The sequence below is a fragment of the Bos javanicus genome, chromosome 10 (genome assembly GCF_032452875.1).
Source record: "Bos javanicus breed banteng chromosome 10, ARS-OSU_banteng_1.0, whole genome shotgun sequence".
NCBI lineage: Eukaryota > Metazoa > Chordata > Mammalia > Artiodactyla > Bovidae > Bos > Bos javanicus.
In genome coordinates, this window is record NC_083877.1 from 37299029 (window position 1) to 37320982 (window position 21954).

Consider the following 21954-nt stretch of genomic DNA (forward strand, 5'->3'; position numbering starts at 1 on the left):
AATATATAAACAAGGATGTTTTTACCAGTGATTTTTTTATAATTTGTCTATTTTTTTCCTTATAACCAAAGAAATAAAAACTAGACTTATGGATTGCAAAATACCAGGTTTTATTTTTATTGAGTATGGGAGAAATAAGATAGGAAATGGGAATTTATACTCTCCAGACTACAGAGGTAAGCCTCAGTGAAAAACCAAGTAGAGACTTGTAGTACTAAAATGAACTTCCAAAATGTATTCCTTTCTCTGATAATTTATTTCACTTTCTCTGGTAGGAGAGATTTACATATCTTAAATGTTTCTAAGGGAGCAAAACCCATGCTGTCTCACCTTATTTAAAATGTTTAAAAGTTTTATGTTCCTTATTTTCCATAAATCCATCTTGCTGTAATTTTTATTGCTGTAATCTGTGTATCAACACTAAATAATTCTGAGTTTAAGCAATCTAACTTCTGTAACAATGTATTTTTCATCATTTTAAATCATTAATAGAGATTCAATAATTTATTTGGAAATTATTTTAAAATAAATGTCCAAACAAGTCTCTAGAGAGCAGGAATATTTAGAAATTCTCAATGTTTTAGACAGAAGGATATAACATTTATGTCCAGACTTTCTGATGGCCAAGTTTTGGTGGAAGAATTGGGCAATAACTGGCAGTTAAGAAGCCCAGGAAAGTGCTTTATAAACTGTCATCCACAGAGCCCTGAGGTTTCCGTGGAGGTGTCTCAGGACTCAGTGCAGGGAGGGGAGGGGGCTCAAAGGTTGAGGCTCTGAGCTTCTTTCTGCTGTCTTCAACCCAAGTAGCTTTACTTATTGGACTTCTGAGAGTACACTACTGTTAATTTTTTTAAGCCAGTAAAAACAGATTTAAGGTCTAAGGAAATGAAGCTATGTTGATGATAATAAGGAATGTGTTGGTAATAAGAGATAAGAATGAACTTGGATATTGACTTTGAAAAGGGTTACCTATTAGCAAAATTGGTTTGCTTAAGTTAAAATGAAAACAAAATGGGGCTTTGACACTGATACATGTGTTTGCTTGCATAAGATCATATGGGAAAAGCAGGGTTATTGCTACTTTTTCTCGTATAATTAGGATTCTTTCCTAGGCTGTAGCCTCAAGAACAGAACATACCAAAGTCTCTGGTTTAAAACATAAATTTTTAAAAGAAAGTTACTTTACTAAAAATTGGAGGATCTCTGAGTGCATAAACTGGATTCAATATTTGTTAATCACACATAGGCAGACAACCTGTGTGCCCTCTGCTTAGGATGTTCTTGCCCCGTTTTTGCCTACCCAGAGTCCTGCTAATTCCTGAAGGCCCTGGTCAAGTCCTTATTCCTCCAGAGAGATGCCCCAGACCCCTCTCCTTACAGACAACAATATTGCCCTTCCTTGTCCTGGCACAGCACCGTTCTTGTCCTGTCTCAGCACTTATCATAAAATACTTTATAGTTACTACATATGTGTTCCATCTCCTTTAAATTGCACTCTCCCTAAGAGTTTAGCCATCCTTTTCACAGCCATCAGCACATTACATTATTAGATTCCAAATAAATGTTAGCTGAATTAAATTTGAGAGACTAGTGGAAATATACGTCTAATTTGGGAAAGAATACATACTCTAATAGGATTTCAGTCTTACATTTGAACACATTTTCAAATCTTAGAATCCTGATGGCACACTTCAAGTAAAGATATACAAAAGAACATTAAGCATATAAGCAGTATTACATATGATCGGGGGTGGAAGAAAGGGGGAGGTATTGGTCAAAGTGTACAAACTTCCAACTATAATATGATGAACAACTTCTGGAGATTTAATGTACAGGCTAGTGATTGTAGCTAATAGTACTCTGCTATATACTTAAAAGTTGCTAAGAGAGTAGGTCTTAAATGTTTTCACCACAAAAAGGAAATGGTAATTATGTGACTTGGTGCAGATGTTAGCTAATGCTATGGTGGTGATCAGTTTTGCAATTTGTAAGTAACAAATCAAGGAGTTGAGCAACAAACTTATACATGTCAATTGTTTCTCAATAAAGCTGGGGAAAATAATTACTGATAACTACTGCATCATAACCCTATTTTATAATAAGAATGTCTGTAAAAGAACTCACAGCCTATTTACCACTTATACCTGGTCACTCCTCAGTGTCCTGTCACTGCTTAAGGGCCCTATTTCCTGTACTCTGAAGAAGCAAGGTTCCAGTAACATCATTCGGGGGATTTTATTTTGCTTTGTTTTTGGTTTTTGATGCTGATTTAATATTCTCCCAGCTTCCTATATCTTACTTGCACCACATCATACGTGTTCTGTATTACCTCACCCAGCCTACCCTTCTTAGCTTTTCATTTAACAGACATTATAGTAACAATACATGGGGCTTCCCAGGTGGCTCAGTGTTGAAGGATCCACCTGCCAATGCAGGAGATGAGAGTTTGCTCCCTGGGTCAGGAAAATCCCCTGCAGGAGGGCATGGCAACCCATTCCAGTATTCTTGCCTGGGAAATCCCATGGACAGAAGAGTCTGGTGGACTACAGTCCATGAGGTGGCAAATAGTTGGACATGACTGAACAGGCTTGCACGCACACAGCCCTGGAACACATAGGAGGTGTTTGTTTCTACTATAGGTAGAGCCAGGCAAGTACATTTATAGACTAGAAAGCCTTTTCCTTCATGATTGCCATTGTTCACCAATTAGCTTGCCCTGTAATAATCTAAACATAGTTTTCTAATTATTGTAATTTGTAGAGCTGACCTAGGTAAGCTGTTGAAACCAATCTCATGTATGTGTTCCCAGGTTCCACTCCTGGCTGAAGTTTGTGGCATAGAGGGAAATATTTTCAGACTTAAAATCAATGAAGAAATACCCTTGAAACCCAGGTATGAAGTTCCTGATGTCCTCACAAGCAAGCTAACCACTGTAAGGTAAGCCAAGAAACATGCTACCTGGAATACACCCTCAATATGTTCTTCTATCATACCTTGAGTAGCAGCTTTTGTATGAGTCTCATATTTTGTGTTTCAAAGATCCGCCCATTTGCAAAGTTAGTTTTTAGTTATTTTGGAATAAATTTATCCATTTTAACGTTATCCATTCTGTATTCTCTTCCTCTGCCATTTGACTCATCAGTACTTATTAATGAAGAGAAGCAGAGCTTCTGATCTCTTCTCTCTTCCCCACAAAGTAAAAAATTTGTCAACAGCAAAGCAGAAAAGCTATTTAATTGACTCACTCAGATGAGCAGCAGGGTTCCAGGGATTGAAGGTACTAGTTGAACTCCCAATGCTTACAGTCATTTATACAGTTAGACTGGCTCACTTTTAATTAATGGAAGTCTCAGAAGTCTAACATGTAATTTGACTTAGAGTCAGAGTTAAATTAATAATTTTCTAGGTGGAAAAAAAGTCTTTGGGGATTAAAGGATTTTTCATGTACCTGCAGAATCTGCCTCAGTTCTCAACACATTTTCCTGTGATATTTTTACTTGGTTCTGTCTGTGGGTTTGTTATTTTCTTTGTATCATTGTACTAAGGGAATATGACATTATGCCAGATGCTTTAATTTTCACTACATCATTATCATAGTTTTATGTGGATTATTTTTCCATGAAAAATCTAATAAATAGTTAATAAATTATAAGGGTAAATTAATCTAGCTATGGTAAACTATCATAAACTTAAAATATATCACTGAGCCACTACTATATGCCAAGAACTTAGGAGACAGATGCACACCCATGGCTGATTCATGTAGATGAATGGTAAAAACCACCACAATATCGTAAAGTAATTATCCTCCAATTAAAATAAGCAAATTTCAAAGAAAGAAACTGTTCTCAAGGCTTTGCAGTTTGGCAAATGAGAGTGTGTATGTATGTGTATGTTTCTTCTTGGTCACATTAGTTTTTACTCTCCTGGACGATTCATTTTACTAGTAGATCTTTAACATTTTTACATCTGTGTTCATAAGTAAAATCAGTCTGTAGTTTTCTTTTTCTGTGGTATCTTTGCCCAGGTTTTGGAGTCAGGGTGATATTAGCTTTGTGTAGTAAATATGTTATATTAGTTTTAGTTTTGCTTCTATTTCAACCTCTTTCTAGAGGGCTTTTGGCTACTGCAGTAACTAGAAAGCTAAAAACTGCATTTCTCCATTTCCTAGACTCACAGGTAGCTAGTTTCTGGTGTATTTTAGGTTCCATCAAGGTATCTTGATTTGAGAACTGGGTTTCCCATTATGCTGGTATGCATTGGCAGCTCTGGAATGACTCTAGAGCCACTACTTAGGGCAGTGGTTTCTTGTTCTCTGGATTGCATCTAAGATGGCATGATCCTGGAGTCCAGCCATTGCCACATTGACTTCTGTTTACCCAACTTCCTGCTTCCAGCTGAGAGAGAAGTTCTGTTGGTCTACAGTTATGTGGTATTGTCCTAGGGGTTATTACTGGGCACTCAGCCAGGAACCAGCTACTTCAAAACTTCCATGATATTGTAAGCTCATAATTCCCCCATATTAAGTCATTTCCTTTCTGCTTAAAATGGCCAGAATTGTTTCCGTTATCTACAGTTGAATCTTAATTGACATAATTGTTGGTATCAGAAATGAATATAAGTAACAGATCCTCAGGGATTGAAACATGAGCTTAATTAGCTGATCTGGTTGGATCTGAAGGTAGTGAGATTTTCTGAAGGTAGTGAGGTTTTCATTAGACAATGTGATATTAGTGTTTGGGGCTGAACACTACCCTCCCCCCATATGTTGATATGTTGAAACCCTAAGTCTTTATACCTCAGAATGTGACTGTTCAGAGATAGGGCCTTTGAACATGTAGTTAAGTAACAACAGGGTCGTTAGGGTGGGCTCTGATCCAATGTGACTGATGTTCTATAAGAGGAGATGATTAGGATACAGATAACACAGAAGGATGGCCTTGTGAAGACACAGCAAGAGGATGGGCATCTGCAAGCCAAGAAGAAAGGCCTCAGAAGAAACCAAACCTGCTGACACTTTGATCTAGGACTTCCAGCCTCCAGAATTGTGAGAAAATAAATTTCTTGTGTTTAAGCCACCCAGTCTGCGGTAGCAGCTCTAGCAAACTAGTATAACTAGCAATAAACCACAGCATTCTCTGGCAAAGTCACTTAACTTACTACTTGTGGTCACCTGAAATCGAGTGCCTATTGAAAGTGTGGCTCTGGCAGACCAAGTGGTGGGGCCATCAGCATAGCCTGATTGTCATACAAAATTCAAAATGCTGAGGTGGCCTGGCTGTTACTAATTTCACTGAAGAACTTAAAGAAAACAGTAGTTTCAGGCTTTTAAATTTTTAGCTCAAGATATTGTCAGAAACCTTAGGTTTTATGACCATCTTACACATCTCTTTTATCTATAGAGTCCTTGTAACTACAGAGTCCTTGTAGCTGAGAGTCAAATACAGGGTTAGATTCTATGGTTTGCTGAATTGAAGTGTAAGTTGGATTCAGAGCTTTATCAAGTCTATGAATTTAGGGCATCAACTGTGAAAAGATAGGACTCCTCAAAATTGAATAGCAACATCTGGGAAGATTTGGATAACTCTGAGTACCTAAACCTCAGAATTTCACCAAGCCTCCCAGTTCAGCTGAGGACTCGCCGTCTCCTCTGATGAGGCTGGCATTACCTTGCTGGGACACTCCATGTTGACCTCGCCTGAAATATACTATGTCAGGGGATTCCAGTGCTCCCTGTGCTTCTCTCTTACTCCCTTTCACTGCCTCCAGATCCACTGTCAGAGTCAGACCCCAACATTCCCAGGGAGCCAATTACAGTCAAACCTAGGAGGCACCTAAAGAATTAGAGGCACCTAAAGAATTAGAAGATGTTACATTGGCAAAAACCTCTGAGATAGGCATGGTAATGGTTTCTGAAGGACTCCTAGACTGGAAAGAAGCAACATAATTTTAGGATCATGCTAAATTTACTGACATAAATTAGAGAATTCAGATTTGATATGCTATCTAGGACAGCTGAAAGAGGTTCTAATTATTTGCTTTATTGGCTAAGTGTAATCTGTAGAGTCAGCTATGGACTCTGCTGAATGAAGCTGAGATACCAGAAATTCCTTGGCACAGTGTAGAAGAAATGATTCATAGACTTAGGGAAATAGAAATGTTGAAGTGGGTATGTCATATACAGCCACCTCATCTAGCCCCTAATTCTGCTCTCCAAAGAACCCAAAAGAAACTACCTTCACTGAGAAATATATTGGTGAGGGAACACTCGGAAAACATTATAGTGAGTGAATGTCTTTTCTGAGCTAGAGACAATAGTGGAAATGGTACCATTAAGACAGACTCCCTGGTTTCAGTGGAGATGATGAGACTCTAAGTAGCGAAGTCAAAGTAGCAGCATTTAGTTGTTGGAGACAAGGTGAACACGTTTCCTTAATGTGCAGCAGGGCCTGTGTGGTACTCAGAATGGCTCAACCCTCAGGGAGTGAACAATATATCAAAGAGTCCATTAGACTGAAATAGATGGGCTAAAGTCCTACTTGATAGACTAATCAAAAGAATTCTATTTAGATTTGATAAACAGTGAGAGACAATCTCTCAATCAATGGAATTAGTTTCCAGAACCCAAGCATCTTACTTGAGGAGAAGGCCTAGAATCCATGGAGGAAGATTCTGCAAGGATGTAATAAGATTATAACCTGTCCCTTCTAATCCCCCCTAAACTGTGCTGCGATGAACATTGGGGTACACATGTCTCTTTCCCTTCTGGTTTCCTCTGTGCATGCCCAGCAGTGGGATTGCTGGGTCATAAGGCAGTTCTATTTCCAGTTTTTTAAGGAATCTCCACACTGTTCTCCACAGTGGCTGTACTAGTTTGCATTCCCACCAACAGTGTAATAGGGTTCCCTTTTCTCCACACCCTCTCCAGCATTTATTGCTTGTAGACTTTTGGATTGCAGCCATTCTGACTGGTGTGAAATGGTACCTCATAGTGGTTTTGATTTGCATTTCTCTGATAATGAGTGATGTTGAGCATCTTTTCATGTGTTTGTTAGCCATCTGTATGTCTTCTTTGGAGAAATGTCTATTTAGTTCTTTGGCCCATTTTTTGATTGGGTCATTTATTTTTCTGGAATTGAGCTGTAGGAGTTGCTTGTATATTTTTGAGATTAGTTGTTTGTCAGTTGCTTCATTTGCTATTATTTTCTCCCATTCTGAAGGCTGTCTTTTCACCTTGCTTATAGTTTCCTTTGTTGTGCAGAAGCTTTTAAGTTTAATTAGGTCCCATTTGTTTATTTTTGCTTTTATTTCCAATATTCTGGGAGGTGCCCCAATGTTCATCGCAGCACTGTTTATAATAGCCAGGACATGGAAGCAACCTAGATGTCCATCAGCAGATGAATGGATAAGAAAGCTGTGGTATATATACACAATGGAGTATTACTCAGCCATTAAAAAGAATACATTTGAATCAGTTCTAATGAGGTGGATGAAACTGGAGCCTATTATACACAGTGAAGTAAGCCAGAAAGAAAAACACCAATACAGTATACTAACGCGTATATATGGAATTTAGAAAGATGGTAACAATAACCCTGTATACGAGACAGCAAAAGAGACACTGATGTATAGAACAGCCTTATGGACTCTGTGGGAGAGGGAGAGGGTGGGAAGATTTGGGAGAATGGCATTGAAACATGTATAATATCATGTATGAAACGAGTCACCAGTCCAGGTTTGATGCACGATACTGGATGCTTGGGACTGGTGCACTGGGACAACCCAGAGGGATGGTATGGGGAGAGGAGGGAGGAGGGTTCGGGATGGGGAACACATGTATACCTGTGGTGGATTCATTTCGATATTTGGCAAAACCAATACAATATTGTAAAGTTTAAAAATAAAATAAAAATTAAAAATTGCAGGGGGGGAAAAAAATCCTCCCTAAAGAGGCCTGTGACCATTTAGCAGGGTAACTATGCACTAGAAAAAGAAATATCTAGACCTAGGGTTTTAAGTGCTGCCTCTGAGCTTACGTAACTCCTGGGGGATCTAAAACATCCCCCAAGTCTACCTGTCAATTGGGGGCTGATGGAAGTCAGGTAATAAACAGATGAAAGTTTGACCTTTCCATCTCACTGTGGACTGAGTGGATAATAACCCAATCTGTGTTATTTCCTCAGTTTCTGTATGTATGGTTAGAATGAGAGAAGGAAAACAAAAATGTTTAGTCTGTGCACCAAACAGTTTTCCTAGACTGTCCAGACCAAGGTATAATAATGGTGATGACAGCCAACATTTACTGAGCATTTACTATGTGCCAGGCACTGTGTGATCTCGTTTACATGTGTGGTCTCATTGAATCCTCAAAAAGCTATGTTTGTTCTCGCTTTTATCATTTCCACTTCACAGATGAGGAAACCAAGAACTGGAAAAGATAAACCTGTCCAAAGTTACACACCTAGGGCATGTTAGAGCTATGTTCAATCCAGGCTTTCTGACACCAAAGCTCACACTCTGAATTACAGCTTTATTGATTTACTAAGTTGAACTGAGACTTTCACTGAGCCACATAAACTTAGAACAATTTATTTTTCTCTCCCTGCCTTGTTTTCCAGGCTGACTTCTTGCCCAGGGGATACAGGCAGTCTGGTGTTGGCAAGTGGAAAAGGAGATCTGAAGTGTCACATCACAGCAAACCCATTCAAGGTTGACTTGGTATCTGAAGAAGAGGTTGTAATGAGCATAAACTCCCTGGGCCAATTGTACTTTGAGCAGCTGCAGGTTCCTCCCAAGCAAAGGTATTTTTGCATATTACTTAATACATACAGAACTTAAAATCTGATTGTGACTATGTCTCCATAGAAAATTGATTTGCTTTATTTGTTGGAATATTCTGAGAAATTTCATCTTTTCACCTGTACAGACAAATGCAGACTTGATGACAAAAGTTATTCCCAGACATTTGCAAAGATGATACTCTTAACACATCCTATATTTTTGACTGATTACATTCTCTACCCTACACCTTCTAAAAAAAGACCCTGTTAACTTGATAGATGTTAATGTGAACTAACAAAATTTCACTTTATCCTCTTTACAATAACATGAGTTACCTTAGACTTGAATAGTTGTCTAGGAATTTTCTGGAACCAACCACTTGATCAAAGCTGTTTGTGTGTGGATCACATGAATTGGAAGATAGTTGCAGAAGGAGATTTTTCATCCATTTTTACCAATATTGTTTTTAAATCCTCCAGTCTGTAGTTCTCTTTTTATTCAAATAATGAACATCTAACATGAGCTTCAGAAAGCATTTAACATAGTGATTTTTTCCTGAGTCTCAGCTAATTTCTATTTTTAAAGTTTATTGTTAAATTTTTTATTTTATCACAGAAATGTGTTCACTATGGGCTAAATAGAAAATATTGAAAAGAAGAAAAAATTAAAATACCCATAATCCTGCCACCCCTACTGTTAGTACCTTATGAATTTAGTTCAGTTTACTTTTTTTGACTGAAAATACTAACAGCATAACAAATCCCTGTGTGTCTGTTACTTATATTTTGTTGTTTATTTATATTAAAAATATTAATTTTAAAGCAGTTTTCCTTTTAATAAACTCCTATTATTTTGTTTTAGGGGTGATTTCTAAGTTGGGCTTTTTAATAAAGCCCAGTAAAGTCTGCCTCACCATTTGTCCTTTGAGCTACCTAGTTCCATGTTTGAAAATAATCAATGTTTCCAGTTTTCTATGTATCCTTCTAGAGATAATTTATGCCTATTCAGTAAAACTAATGTATTCTTTGTTTTTTCCCTTTCCTGACGCAAATGATACACATTATTCTGTACCTCCCTTTTTTTTCTTTAGCAGTGTGGTAGTTTCTAATTTCTTTAAAGCTGCTACATCATTTCTATTATACGGTTACACTATGATTCATTTAGTAAATCCCTGCTGCTACTGCTAAGTCACTTCAGTCGTGTCCGACTCTGTGCGACCCCATGGACGGCAGCCCACCAGGCTCCCCCGTCCCTGGGATTCTCCAGGCAAGAACACTGGAGTGGGTTGCCATTTCCTTCTCCAATGCGTGAAAGTGAAAAGTGAAAGTGAAGTCGCTCAGTTGTGTCCCACTCTTCACGACCCCATGGACTGCAGCCCTCCAGGCTCCTCCGTCCATGGGATGAAAGCAATAGTACTGGAGTGGGGTGCCATTGCCTTCTCCGAAATCCCTACTGCTGCTGCTGCTAAGTCACGTTAGTCATGTCCAACTCTGTGCAACCCCATGGACGGCAGCCCACCAGGCTCCCCCGTCCCTGGGATTCTCCAGGCAAGAACACTGGAGTGGGTTGCCATTTCCTTCCCCAGTGTGTGAAAGTGAAGTCGCTCAGTTGTGTCTGACCCTCCAGGCTCCTCTGCCCATGGGATTTTCCAGGCAAGAGTACTGGAGTGGGGTGCCATCGCCTTCTCTGAAATACCTATTAGTGGACTTTAAAATCATTTCTGATGTTGTTTTACAACTACTTCATGAATAACCTTGTATGTGTGTCATTTTGCATACATGCAAATATATCCATAGACCAGAGTCATAGAAGTATAATTTCTGATCAAATGGTTTGTACATCTGTTATTTTGATAGATGTTTCCAAATTGCCTTCCATAGAGGTTGTGTACTAGTTTATATTTCTATCATTTTTATTTATATTTGTGTTAGGAAAATTAGATTATCCACCTAGGGGGAAAAATATAAGTTAGATCTTAACCTCAAACCATTTAGCAAAAATGAATTCTAGGACTTTCCTGGTGGTACAGTGAATAAGAGTCCACCTGCCAATGCAGGGGACACAGGTTTGATCCCTGGTCCAGGAAGATTCCACATGCCGTGGAGCAACTCAACCCATATACCACAACTACTGAACCCATGCTCTAGAACCCATGAGCCACAACTACTAAGCCGGTGAGCCATAACAACAGAAACCCAAGCCCCTAGAGCCTGTGCTCCACAAGAAGAGAAGCCACCACAGTGAGAAGCTCACACACCACAACAAAGAGCAGCCCCGGCTTGCTGCAGCTAGAGAAAGCCCATGCACAGCAATGAAGATCAATTGCAGCCAAAAGTTAAAAATAAATAATTTTAAAAATTAATTCCAGGTAAATAAAAATTAAACACACACACACACACACACAATAAAAATAAGAGAAAATATAGAATATTTTTAATTGTATTAATGTGATAGGAACTGAAGAGCTGTAAGGAAAAAGATGGATTTGATTACCTAGAAATTTTAAACTTTATTATAGCTACAAAAACAAAATACAACAACAACAACAAAAAAAACTTGAACAAAATGAAAAGGCAAGAATCTATAAATTCCAGTTTGGCATATGAGGAGCTCAGAAGTTGCCACAAACAAGAATGAAAAATCAAAAAATAAAATTACTCAAAATATAATATAGTCCTAAATGTAAAATCTAAGACCATAAAACTTCTAGACAACATCAGAAAATCTTGATGACCTTGGATTAGGCAGAGGTCTTAGATATTACACCAAAAGCATGATCCACAAAAGAAGAAATATGGTTAAATGAACATAAACAAAAGTAAAAATGCCTGCACATTCAAAGACCATATGAAGAGATATGCAAAGATAAGTCATAGACTAAGAAAAAATATTTGTAAACATATATATGATCAAGAAGTTGTATGTATAATATAGAAAGAACTCTCAAAATTTAACAAGAAAATAATATATTTAAACAGATATTTCACCAAAGATGTACAAGTGACAAATAAGCACTTGAAAAATATGTCCAATGCCATTAGTTATTAGAGAATTGCAAATTAAACAACAGTGACATACTACCACACATATTAAAATGGCTAAAGTTTAACAGGCCAACCATATTGTTAGAAACATGACTGGAGAGCAAGGGGCTTTGATAGACATTGAATCTTGAGCAGAGTTATTTATTTTGTACTCTGTTACTTAGTGGAACCCTGCAGAAGGGATTTCCTGCCATTTAATTATTTATATTGCTTCTCCCTGGTGGCTCAGATGGTAAAGAATCTGCCTGTAATGCAGAAGACCCAGGTTCAGTCCCAAGGTTAGGAAGTTCCCCTGGACAAGGAAATGGCAATCCACTGCAGTATTCTTGCCTGGAGAATCCCATGGACAGAGGAGCCTGGCAGGCTACAGTCCATGGGGTTACAAAGAGTCAGACACAACTGAGCGACTAACACTGTACTATATTGTTAATGTAAATTGACCAAATAAAAGTATGTCCTTCGTAGGCAGGAGCTGATAAACTGATATTGGGTTTGGATATGTTAAAAAAAATTTTTTTTTTTCTATAGACAGGATGAGCTGAAACCAGGGAACAGTGAGTGCACTAGACAGGAGGAACATGGCTATTTGAAGTAAAAAATCAATCCGCAGCATCATAATAAACAATTACTATTGATCTGTATATTCACAACAAAATAATGTCACTACATTTAATGAACAGCACCAAAAAATAGACATAGATGGACAAAAGTTCCCTGATATAAATGGTAACCTAGACTTAATATCCTTGTTCATCCTTGGGAGTCATTCTTGGAGACCAGATTGAGATTGGTCTGTGGCAGAATGTTGTCCCCTGTCTATTGAACTTTCATGCTGCAAGAAGAGGTAAGAGCCTTGTTCGAAGTACAGACAAACATTGTCCTTGTGTAATGTCCTAAAGGGGAACCATAGTTTACATGCACTTTGGTGATCTTCTGCTGTGAAAAGTGTTTATTTTGCCTTTTTCAATGTGTTTGCCTGTCTTAGACACTTTGAACAAGGAAAGGAAAAATAAACAACCTCTGAACTCTGATCTTCCATTGCTTTTGTACATTCCGATTGTGAAGTTGAGGGTAAGAATGGTTCAAAAGCCCATGGGAAATTTATATGTCTTCAGAATATTGTGCCTATTCTAATATGATGAGCTTTTAAAACACTTTTCTTAGAACAAGAATCAATTTTTGTAATTGTATAGATACTCAGCTAATTTTGAATGCTGCTGATGGCATAACTATGTTTTTATATCCAAAAATATATTGTGTGTTACATTAAGATACTCTTTCATATAATAAAGATTGTTTTCTTTTTAACTAACTCATTTCAAAGAGAAAGAATTTTACTTATAAGTAAGCTGTTTTTTCTTCTAAATATCACAAAACAATTCTTTTTTCCTCAAATAAATGAGAGCATTGTGATCTTTAAAAAAAAAAAAAAGGAAAAAGAAAATAGAAGTAGTTTTATTAACTTCAGAAAGAGCTTACTTCAAAACAGAGGAAGTTATTAGGGATAAAGTATGCCATTACATAATGATAAAGGGGTCAATTCCCTGAGAAAACAACAATCCTTAATGTGTATGTGCCTAATGACAGAGTATCAAAATACTTAAGGCAAGAATATAGAACTGCAAAGAGAAATAGATGAATCCACTATTATAATTGGGCTTTCCTGGTGGCTCAGCTGGTAAAGAATCCGCCTGTAATGAGGGAGACCTGGATTTGATCCCTGGGTTGGGAAGATCTCCTGGAGAAGTGAATGGCTACCCACTCCAGTATTCTGGCCTGGAGAATTCCGTGGACTGTATAGTCCATGGGGTCGAAAAGAGTTGGACATGACTGAATGACTTTCACTCACTATTATAATTAGAGACCTGCAATGGCACCCCACTCCGGTACTCTTGTCTGGAAACTCCCATGAACGGAGGAGCCTGGTAGGCTGCAGTCCATGGGGTCGCTAAGGGTCAGACACGACTGAGCGACTTCATTTTCACTTTCATGCATTGGAGAAGGAAATGGCAACCCACTCCAGAGTTCTTGCCTGGAGAATCCCAGGGACGGGGGAGCCTGGTGGGCTGCCGTCTATGGAGTCGCACAGAGTCGGACACGACTGAAGCGACTTAGCAGCAGCAGCAGCAGTTAGTATTATGAGCATGTATTACAATAAAAAACTGATTAATGCATTTTTAAAAGAGTTAACAAGAAAATTCAAATCTGTCTACATTTTTATAAGATATCAAGCTCTTGGTAATGTTCACCATAAATGTTTAATTTTGTAAACTTATTTTTATAATGATGTTATTTTTAGTAAGTTAAAGGATATAAAGTATGGGGTCTCAAAAGTTGGAAATGAAAATCTTTTATCATTGAGCAAATTGTCGGTCCTGCCATGAGTGAAACAACTTTTTTGCATTACAACAGAGCTACCAAGAAAAATGAGGAGGATGCATCAATTGACACCACTCAGGTAATCTACATAGAGCAATTTATCTTTTAAAAATCTTTTCCACTATTATCATCATTATACAAATATAGTGGGTCTGTTCTTCCCTTATACAGATGGGTAGTTGGTCAATGCTCTACTATATATAAATGGGACCTCCTATAGGCCAGGCACTGTTCAAGGAGTTGGTGGTATATCATCGAACTAATCTAATTGCCTCATTATCATGGAGCTTACATTCTTCCAAGCCACATTAACCTTTTTGGACTTTAAGAACAAAGAAAAACTGCAAAGGTCTTCAGCAGAGATGCATGGTCTGATTTCTGTGTCTAAAAGATTATTTTGGCTGAATTCTGGAGAATGGATGTTCCAGAAACCTCTTTATCCAAAGCCACATGCATCTTCAAAGAGTCTCTGACAGTAGCTATGGTCATCAGGAAGGTGAAAAATATTTCCAGTTTAATAATACAAATGCTTCTTCCTCTTGAGAACTGACTGAAACTGACCCTTCAGAACAACTAACATAGTTATTGTGCCTTACACATATTTGCACTAATACATTAGACCAGCTTTGGGGAGACCTCTAGTCAGATAGCCTAGGTAGTGGTTTTGAGTCAAACACCCCCTTACAAGAATCTGATGAAAGCTATGAACCATCTCTGTAGGAAAAAAAAATTTTTTTTCATACTATTTCAGGGCGTTCACAAACTTTAAAACCTATCTAGACCTCAGGATGATAATCCCTGCATCAAGAATCCAGGCGTGATTTTAAAGAACCAAACACACAACACACAGACTCACTTTACAGAGCTTTCATTATAAAGAAATAACCTAGAAACAGGAAAATAGCTCACTTTTAAAAAAGAAATGTGCTTTTTATATACACACACAATTCTTTTATAACTTTTCATTTTACCAGAGAAAAAGAGACTTCTGTAAAGGTAGGACATTCATAGCTCTAGGTCAGAAGATTGAGAACCTGAGCAGTCACCATCCCAGTTGACCTCTCCACCCAGCATAGTAACACAACCTGTAGTCTGGCTAATTGAAGCTGGTGAGAGAAAGTGCTCATCTCAGCCAAAATCTTTGCTTAGAGTCTCTCAAAAGAGACCCAGGTTATTTGACTCTAAATGTTTTGCTTTACCTATATAAAAACTACATTTTTCAAAGTGCTTTCCCATCATTTTGGCTCTTGTAAAGATATTCATGTCAAATGGTGTGGCAGTTCCCAAACAATTAAACATCGAATTACAATATGATCCAGCAATTACATTTGTGGATACATATCCAAAAGTAAAAGCGGGACTCAAACAGATGTTTGTGTACCTATGTTCATAGCAGAATAGTATTCATAGTAGCCCAAAGGTAGAAGCAATCCAGCAATCCAAGAGTCATTGACTGATGAATGCACACACAAAATGAGGTATGTACACACAGTGCAATATTATTCAGCCTTAAAAAGGAAGGCAGTTCTGACACATGCTACAAAATGGATGAATCTTGAAGACGTTATACTGAGTGAAATAAGCCAGTCACAAAAGGACAAATACAGTATGATTCTATTTATACGAGTTATCTAGAGTTGTCAAATTTATAAAGACAGGAGCTAGAAAAGTGGTTGTCAGGAGCTGGGGAGGGGAGATGGGGCGTTACTGTTAATGGTTGCAGTGGTTCAGTTTGGAAGGATGTAAAAGTTCTGGAGTCGGATTGTGATGTTGGTTGCACAATGATGTGAATGTACTTAATGCCACTTAAAAATGGTTAAAATAGTAAGTTTTATATATATATATATATATGTTATATATATTTTACCACAATAAAAAATATATTCATGTTAGCTGTAGATCATAAGGATGATTAATGGCATTTATATAGAACACAGATCTAATTTTGTATATTGATATCACAAATTGGTCTTTTAAAAGATGAACTCATTTCCTCAGTCTAGTATTCTAATCAGATAAATGTGCTATTGCGGTAACCACATGTGTTGCAATATATAGCCTTAGTTTACTACCTTTTTTCTTTTTTGTACCAACAGGAAAATCAAGAGGAACTGGGCCTCTGGGAGGAGAAATTTGAAAATTTTGTGGATGTCAAAGTTAATGGTACAGTTGAAATTGGTGTAGTGTTCTTTCCAAACAGTTCTTTCCAAAATAGCCAGAAGTTTCTATCTAAAAGTCCCTTGAGCTTTGGCACCTAAATACGTGACTTTTGTAAGGTGAACAGAAATCTCATATTTAGGACCACGATTCTTCAGTAATGCATTGCAATAGAGAAATAGTGAGCGTATGACTTGTGGGGAGTGTAAGAGAAATATAGGCCTTATGAAGCTTCTGGTCTCATAGAGGGACCTAGGTCGGCATACTGCTTGTACTCTTCAGTGAATCAATTGCAAATTCTACATTCTGTTTTTATGAGAGTCAAGTGATGAGAAACCCAGCTCATTAGCCCCAACATTTCAAGCCAGTGGTTCTCAACCTTTCCAAGCCTCCTCACTATTCATGTGAGTGTTGAGTGACCATCTATGACATTTCTCACTACACTTAGTGATGAGGGGAGACTTAGGGAATGTAGGTGGCAGGGAGGGAATTTGTCTCTTTAGGAGATAACTTTTCAAATACTTGGGGCTTGTTTAGTTGGAAAAAATACTGACTTTTACCCTCTTTCCTCCCTACCCTGTAGAATAACAGACCTTCTCTTAACTCCTTGAGAATCTCTGATCTAGCATCTATTTCTATAGCCTAGTATACTGATATACTGATATATAGTCCTGGTCAGGACTGACAGTGTAGCCCAAAGTTATAAATAGGGGAGCCCTAAGGCTCTCCTGTCGGAGAAGGCAATGGCACCCCACTCCAATACTCTTGCTTGGAAAATCCCATGGATGGAGGAGCCTGATAGGCTGCAGTCCATGGGGTCTCTAAGAGTCGGACACGACTGAGCGACTTCACTTTCACTTTTCACTTTCATGCATTGGAGAAGGAAATGGCAATCCACTCCAGTGTTCTTGCCTGGAGAATCCCAGGGACGGGGGAGCCTGGTGGGCTGCCATCTGTGGGGTTGCACAGAGTCGGACACGACTGAAGCGACTTAGCAGCAGCAGCAGCAAGGCTCTCCTGTATGTAACAGTATAATCCTTTCTGTGTCTTATCTATAGCAACCACTTTCCATAAACTCCTCCAAACAAGGACCGTTTGATGTCAAATACTTTTACCCAAGAGTAAATTTAAATCAATGTTCTTTCTCCTAGTTACTTTCATTTTCCCCATATCTCTAAAATAATTGTTAAATAAAGGACTTTGTCTTTGGTTAAAGGAAATTTTTACATCTACAGTCACAGGGAAGGGGGTGTATATTGAGGAGCTAGGAGAGGTACTGCTGGTGCCCTTGACCTCACAGTTCTTGTATGCAGTAAGAATGAACAGGCAGGCAGAAGACACCCAGCCTTTCATCTGGCAAGCATTAAAAGTGATCACTACCCTCTTCTTCCTAAAGCAAACAAATATGCAGTATAGTTCAGGAAAATTTAGGGAAAAAATCTAAAACTTTGTAATCATATTTTACAGATAGAAAAGAAATATACTGTAAATGTGGGAACACAGAGAACTGTAGCACACAGCTAAGAAAACGTAACTAAGTGACCAGAACTTTGCCTTGTGCATTTTTTGTATCCCCACAACACCTGAATACAACAAAGTACAAAGAGTCAGCATATATGGTTGGTCAGGGCAGGCTCGGGTCTCTTGATCCGTAGTCTAGTCATCTTGCTATTCCTATAGTTAACTGAATCTCATTAATTGATTGTCCCATTGAGAAGCAAAACTCAGTCACTCTCCTGGTCCCTGTAGGTCCTGCCTCCATTGGTTTGGATTTCTCTTTGCATGGTTTTGAGCATCTCTATGGAATCCCGCAACATGCTGAATCACACCAACTTAAAAACACAAGGTAAAGTGAAAAGAATTCATACAGGAGGCTCTGGTTTCTGGACTGGAAAAGTTTGAAAAGAAAATATGTGCGATATCTGAGTCAGTGCTAATATGTGCCTGGCCTTTCCCTCTTTGATATTGCTTGTAGAGCTTTAAGAATTTCCCTTTAATGATCACTCAGAACGATGGTTTTCAATTTTTATTTTGTTTTTCAGCAAAAATTAGACAATGTAATTGTAATGCTGAACTTAAAAGTATAGAAGACATAAAAACACGAACTGAGCAACTGAGCATGCACACACTCATGGTTGAAGTAGCAGGAAGATCTTCGTTACATCACCTTCCTGGGTTCTGCTTTTGTCTCTCAAGTCCTTTCTGGGGAACCCTGGGAAATATACTGTGAAGATCAGTGACCTAGAAAAGGCTTTTACTGAAAAAAGGACAGTGAGCTGGAGTGGAAAAGTGTGGCATCTCATATCGCCTTGGATTCCCTTGGGGAGATTATTTCCAACTAACACCATTGACTGAAAAATGCCAGAGGTATCAGACAAAGAAGCAGCAGAACTGAAAGATCTGGTCAAATTTGCCTGGTTCAGATGCTGTTTAGATGATAGGTAGACATAGTGACAGGTGAATCAGAAACTGTGTTGCTCTCACACCAGCCTGAGCTCCATGCTTCCTACCTCAATTCAGTTCCTAATCTTTCCTTACTCAGTGCTGTGGAGGCATGTTAGGATACTATTGTTTTGTTTTAGTGACAGAGAAATACTCACCAAATCTGTCAATTTAGTTTTTGCATGCTACTGTGGAAGATTCATAGGAAATGGTCCTCACCTTATAAGAGATACTCAGAAAAGATATCTAAGACATGAGATACGCATGCCAATAGTAGCATGAAGAAATGCCAAAAGAATCAAAGGAGGAGGATCATATTCAGCCAGATTGAATCAGGAAACCTTTAGAGAAGTGGTAAAGAGTTGAGCTTTGAAAGATGTATAGGACCCAAGTCTTTGCAGGGGAAGTAAGTAAGTAAGTAAGTGTTAGTCGCTCAGTTGTGCCTGATTCTTTGCAACCCCATGAACTTCAGCCCACCAGGCTCCTCTGTCCATGAGATTTTCCAGGCAAGGATACTGGAGTGGGTCACCATTTCCTTCTCCAGGGATCTTCCCAACCCAGGGATCAAACCTGTGTCTCCTGCACTGCAGGTAGATTCTTTACCGACTGAGCTATAAGGGAAGCTTTGCAGGGGAGAATGGAGCTATAATATTCACTAATAATATATACATAATGGTCATTTGTAATCCTTCTTTGTATGTTTCAGTGATAGTGATGCTTACCGTCTTTATAACCTGGATGTCTATGGATATAAAATACATGACAAAATGGGCATTTATGGTTCAGTGCCTTATCTCCTGGCCCACAAACTGGGCAGAACTCTAGGCATTTTTTGGCTAAATGCCTCAGAAACACTATTGGAGATCAAAACAGAACCTGCTGTAAAGGTGAGCTACGGATCATGACTGCATACCATACTTACAGAAGAGACAAAACTAGTGAAATGTAATCATAGTTCAGGGATTTCTAGTGGCAATCTTCTGCCACTAGAGTCTTTACAGTATAACTAGGGAAGGCTGTTGGTATGTACAAAGGAACAGACTATTATACACATAAGGGTGGGTCTTGAGGGTTAGAGGGACATTTTTCAGACTTTCATTCATTCCTTTTTCAGTACACACTGACCCAGACGGGCCCAGTTGCTGCTAAACAAAAGGTCGGGTCTCGAACTGATGTGCACTGGATGTCAGAGAGTGGAATCATTGATGTTTTTCTGTTGACAGGACCTACTCCTTCTGATGTCTTCAAGCAGTATTCATACCTTACAGGTACTTGCATGTGGACATGTCAGTTTCTTGTTCCATGGTATTTCCTCTAAACCATGTAGAATCACTGTAAATTAACATTTTTTGCACATGATATAGCATTTGTAAACAACTTACCCAAGCTTTTTAAGAAGCAAGCATTTATCCTCCCACTCTCATCCCATTCAGCATCTCATCCCATTCCCTTTAACCAGCGGAATGGTTAAACATTCCACTGGGGCTGGTAATCTCCATTCTCTAGTCACTAATGTTCACCCATCTGCCTTCCTTGGAGCCTTAAAGGCTCCTGGGCTTTCTTTACCTTTAACCCCTTTAATCCCTGGGCTTTCTCTATCTTTATCTCAGGTAACCAGTATCCCAATCTGAACTTCTATATGTTCTTTTCTCCATTAAAACATACCACTGGGATTAGCACTAAAGCATTTTTATCTTTAAAAGATATATGAGATCATTTTGATTAACGCAGAAAAAGCATTTGACAAAATCTAACACTATTTAATGATAAAAACATTCAGAAGACTAGGAATAACAAGAAGCTTCCTCCACATGATAAAAGGCATTTACGAAAAATTCACAGCTATCCTCATACTCAATTCTGAAAGATTGCAAGGTTTCCCCTAAGATCGGAAACAAATGAGGTTTCCCACTTTCATCACTGCTACTGAACATTGTAGTTGAAGTTCCAGCCAGAGAAATTAGGCAAGAAAAAGAAATAAAAACCGTCCAACTTTGAAAGGAAAACGTAAGATTATCTCTATTCACAGACAATGTGATTCTATATGATATAAAATCCCAAAGAATACATATACACACACACAGTTAACCTAAGTTGTATGGTACATGATCAACACACAAAATTTGTTGTGTTTCTATACACCAGAAATGAACAATCTAAAAATGAAATTGAGAAGACAATTCCATTTACAGTAACATCCAAAAGAATAAAATACCCAGGAAGTGGAACTTAACCAAGGAGGTGAAAAACTTGTATGCCAAAAACTACAAAAAAAAAAAAATACCCAGGAAGTGGAACTTAACCAAGGAGGTGAAAAACTTGTATGCCAAAAACTATAAAAAAAAAAAAAAAGTACCCAGGAAGTGGAACTTAACTAAGGAGGTAAAAAACTTGTATGCCAAAAACTACAAAAAAAAACAACAACAAAAAAAAACCCTGAACCAAAGGCCAAGATACATAAGAAGAAATCCCATGTTCATGGATTGGAAGATTTAATATTATTAAGATGGCAGTCCTACTAAAAGCAATCTATAGGTTTACTACAATCCCTGCCAAAATCCAATATCATTTTTAAGTAATAGAAAAAATGATCTTCAAATTCATATGGAATTTCAAAGAGCCTGAGTAGCCAAAAAATCCTGAAATAAAATGTTGAAGGACTCACACTTTTCTAATTTCAAAATTATTACAATGTTAAAGTAATCCAAACAGTGTAGTACTGGCATAAGGATAGACGTATAAGCCAGTGGAATAAAATTGAGAGTCTAAAAATAAACCCATAGATCTTTGGCCTATTGATTTTCAATAAATGTTCAAGACCTTTCAATGGAGAAATAATTATGTCTTAACCACATGGTACTGGGACAACTGGATATCCACATGCAAAAGAATGAAGGTGGACCCTTATCTCACACCATATACAAAAAATTAACTCAAAATCAATCGATGGAATAAATATAAGAACTAAAGTCATAGAACTCTTATAAGAAAACAGGTAAATCATGACCTTGGATTTGGCAACAGATTCTTAGCTATGACACCAGAATCATGAGCAACAGAAGAAAAAAACAGATAAGTTGGACCTTTTTTTTCCCCAGCTGTGCCACTTGACATGTGGGGTCTTCCCAACCAGGGATCTAACCCACACCCT

General features: G+C 38.1%; 1 protein-coding gene across 5 annotated transcripts in view; it reads left to right on the plus strand.

Annotated features, from left to right (window-relative positions):
* GANC (glucosidase alpha, neutral C) overlaps nt 1-21954 on the plus strand; it is a 71068-nt gene that overhangs the window by 9351 nt on the left and 39763 nt on the right. For 4 of the 5 annotated variants that reach the window (XM_061430883.1, XM_061430885.1, XM_061430884.1 and 1 more), the window contains 7 exons: nt 2810-2937; nt 8619-8801; nt 14238-14283; nt 16301-16367; nt 18111-18207; nt 19510-19690; nt 19918-20071. In XM_061430883.1, coding sequence (XP_061286867.1) covers nt 2810-2937; nt 8619-8801; nt 14238-14283; nt 16301-16367; nt 18111-18207; nt 19510-19690; nt 19918-20071 — 856 coding nt within the window. Of the gene's footprint in view, nt 1-2809; nt 2938-4152; nt 5048-8618; nt 8802-14237; nt 14284-16300; nt 16368-18110; nt 18208-19509; nt 19691-19917; nt 20072-21954 lie in introns of those variants that run through there. The other variant, XM_061430886.1, reaches the window with a different exon arrangement.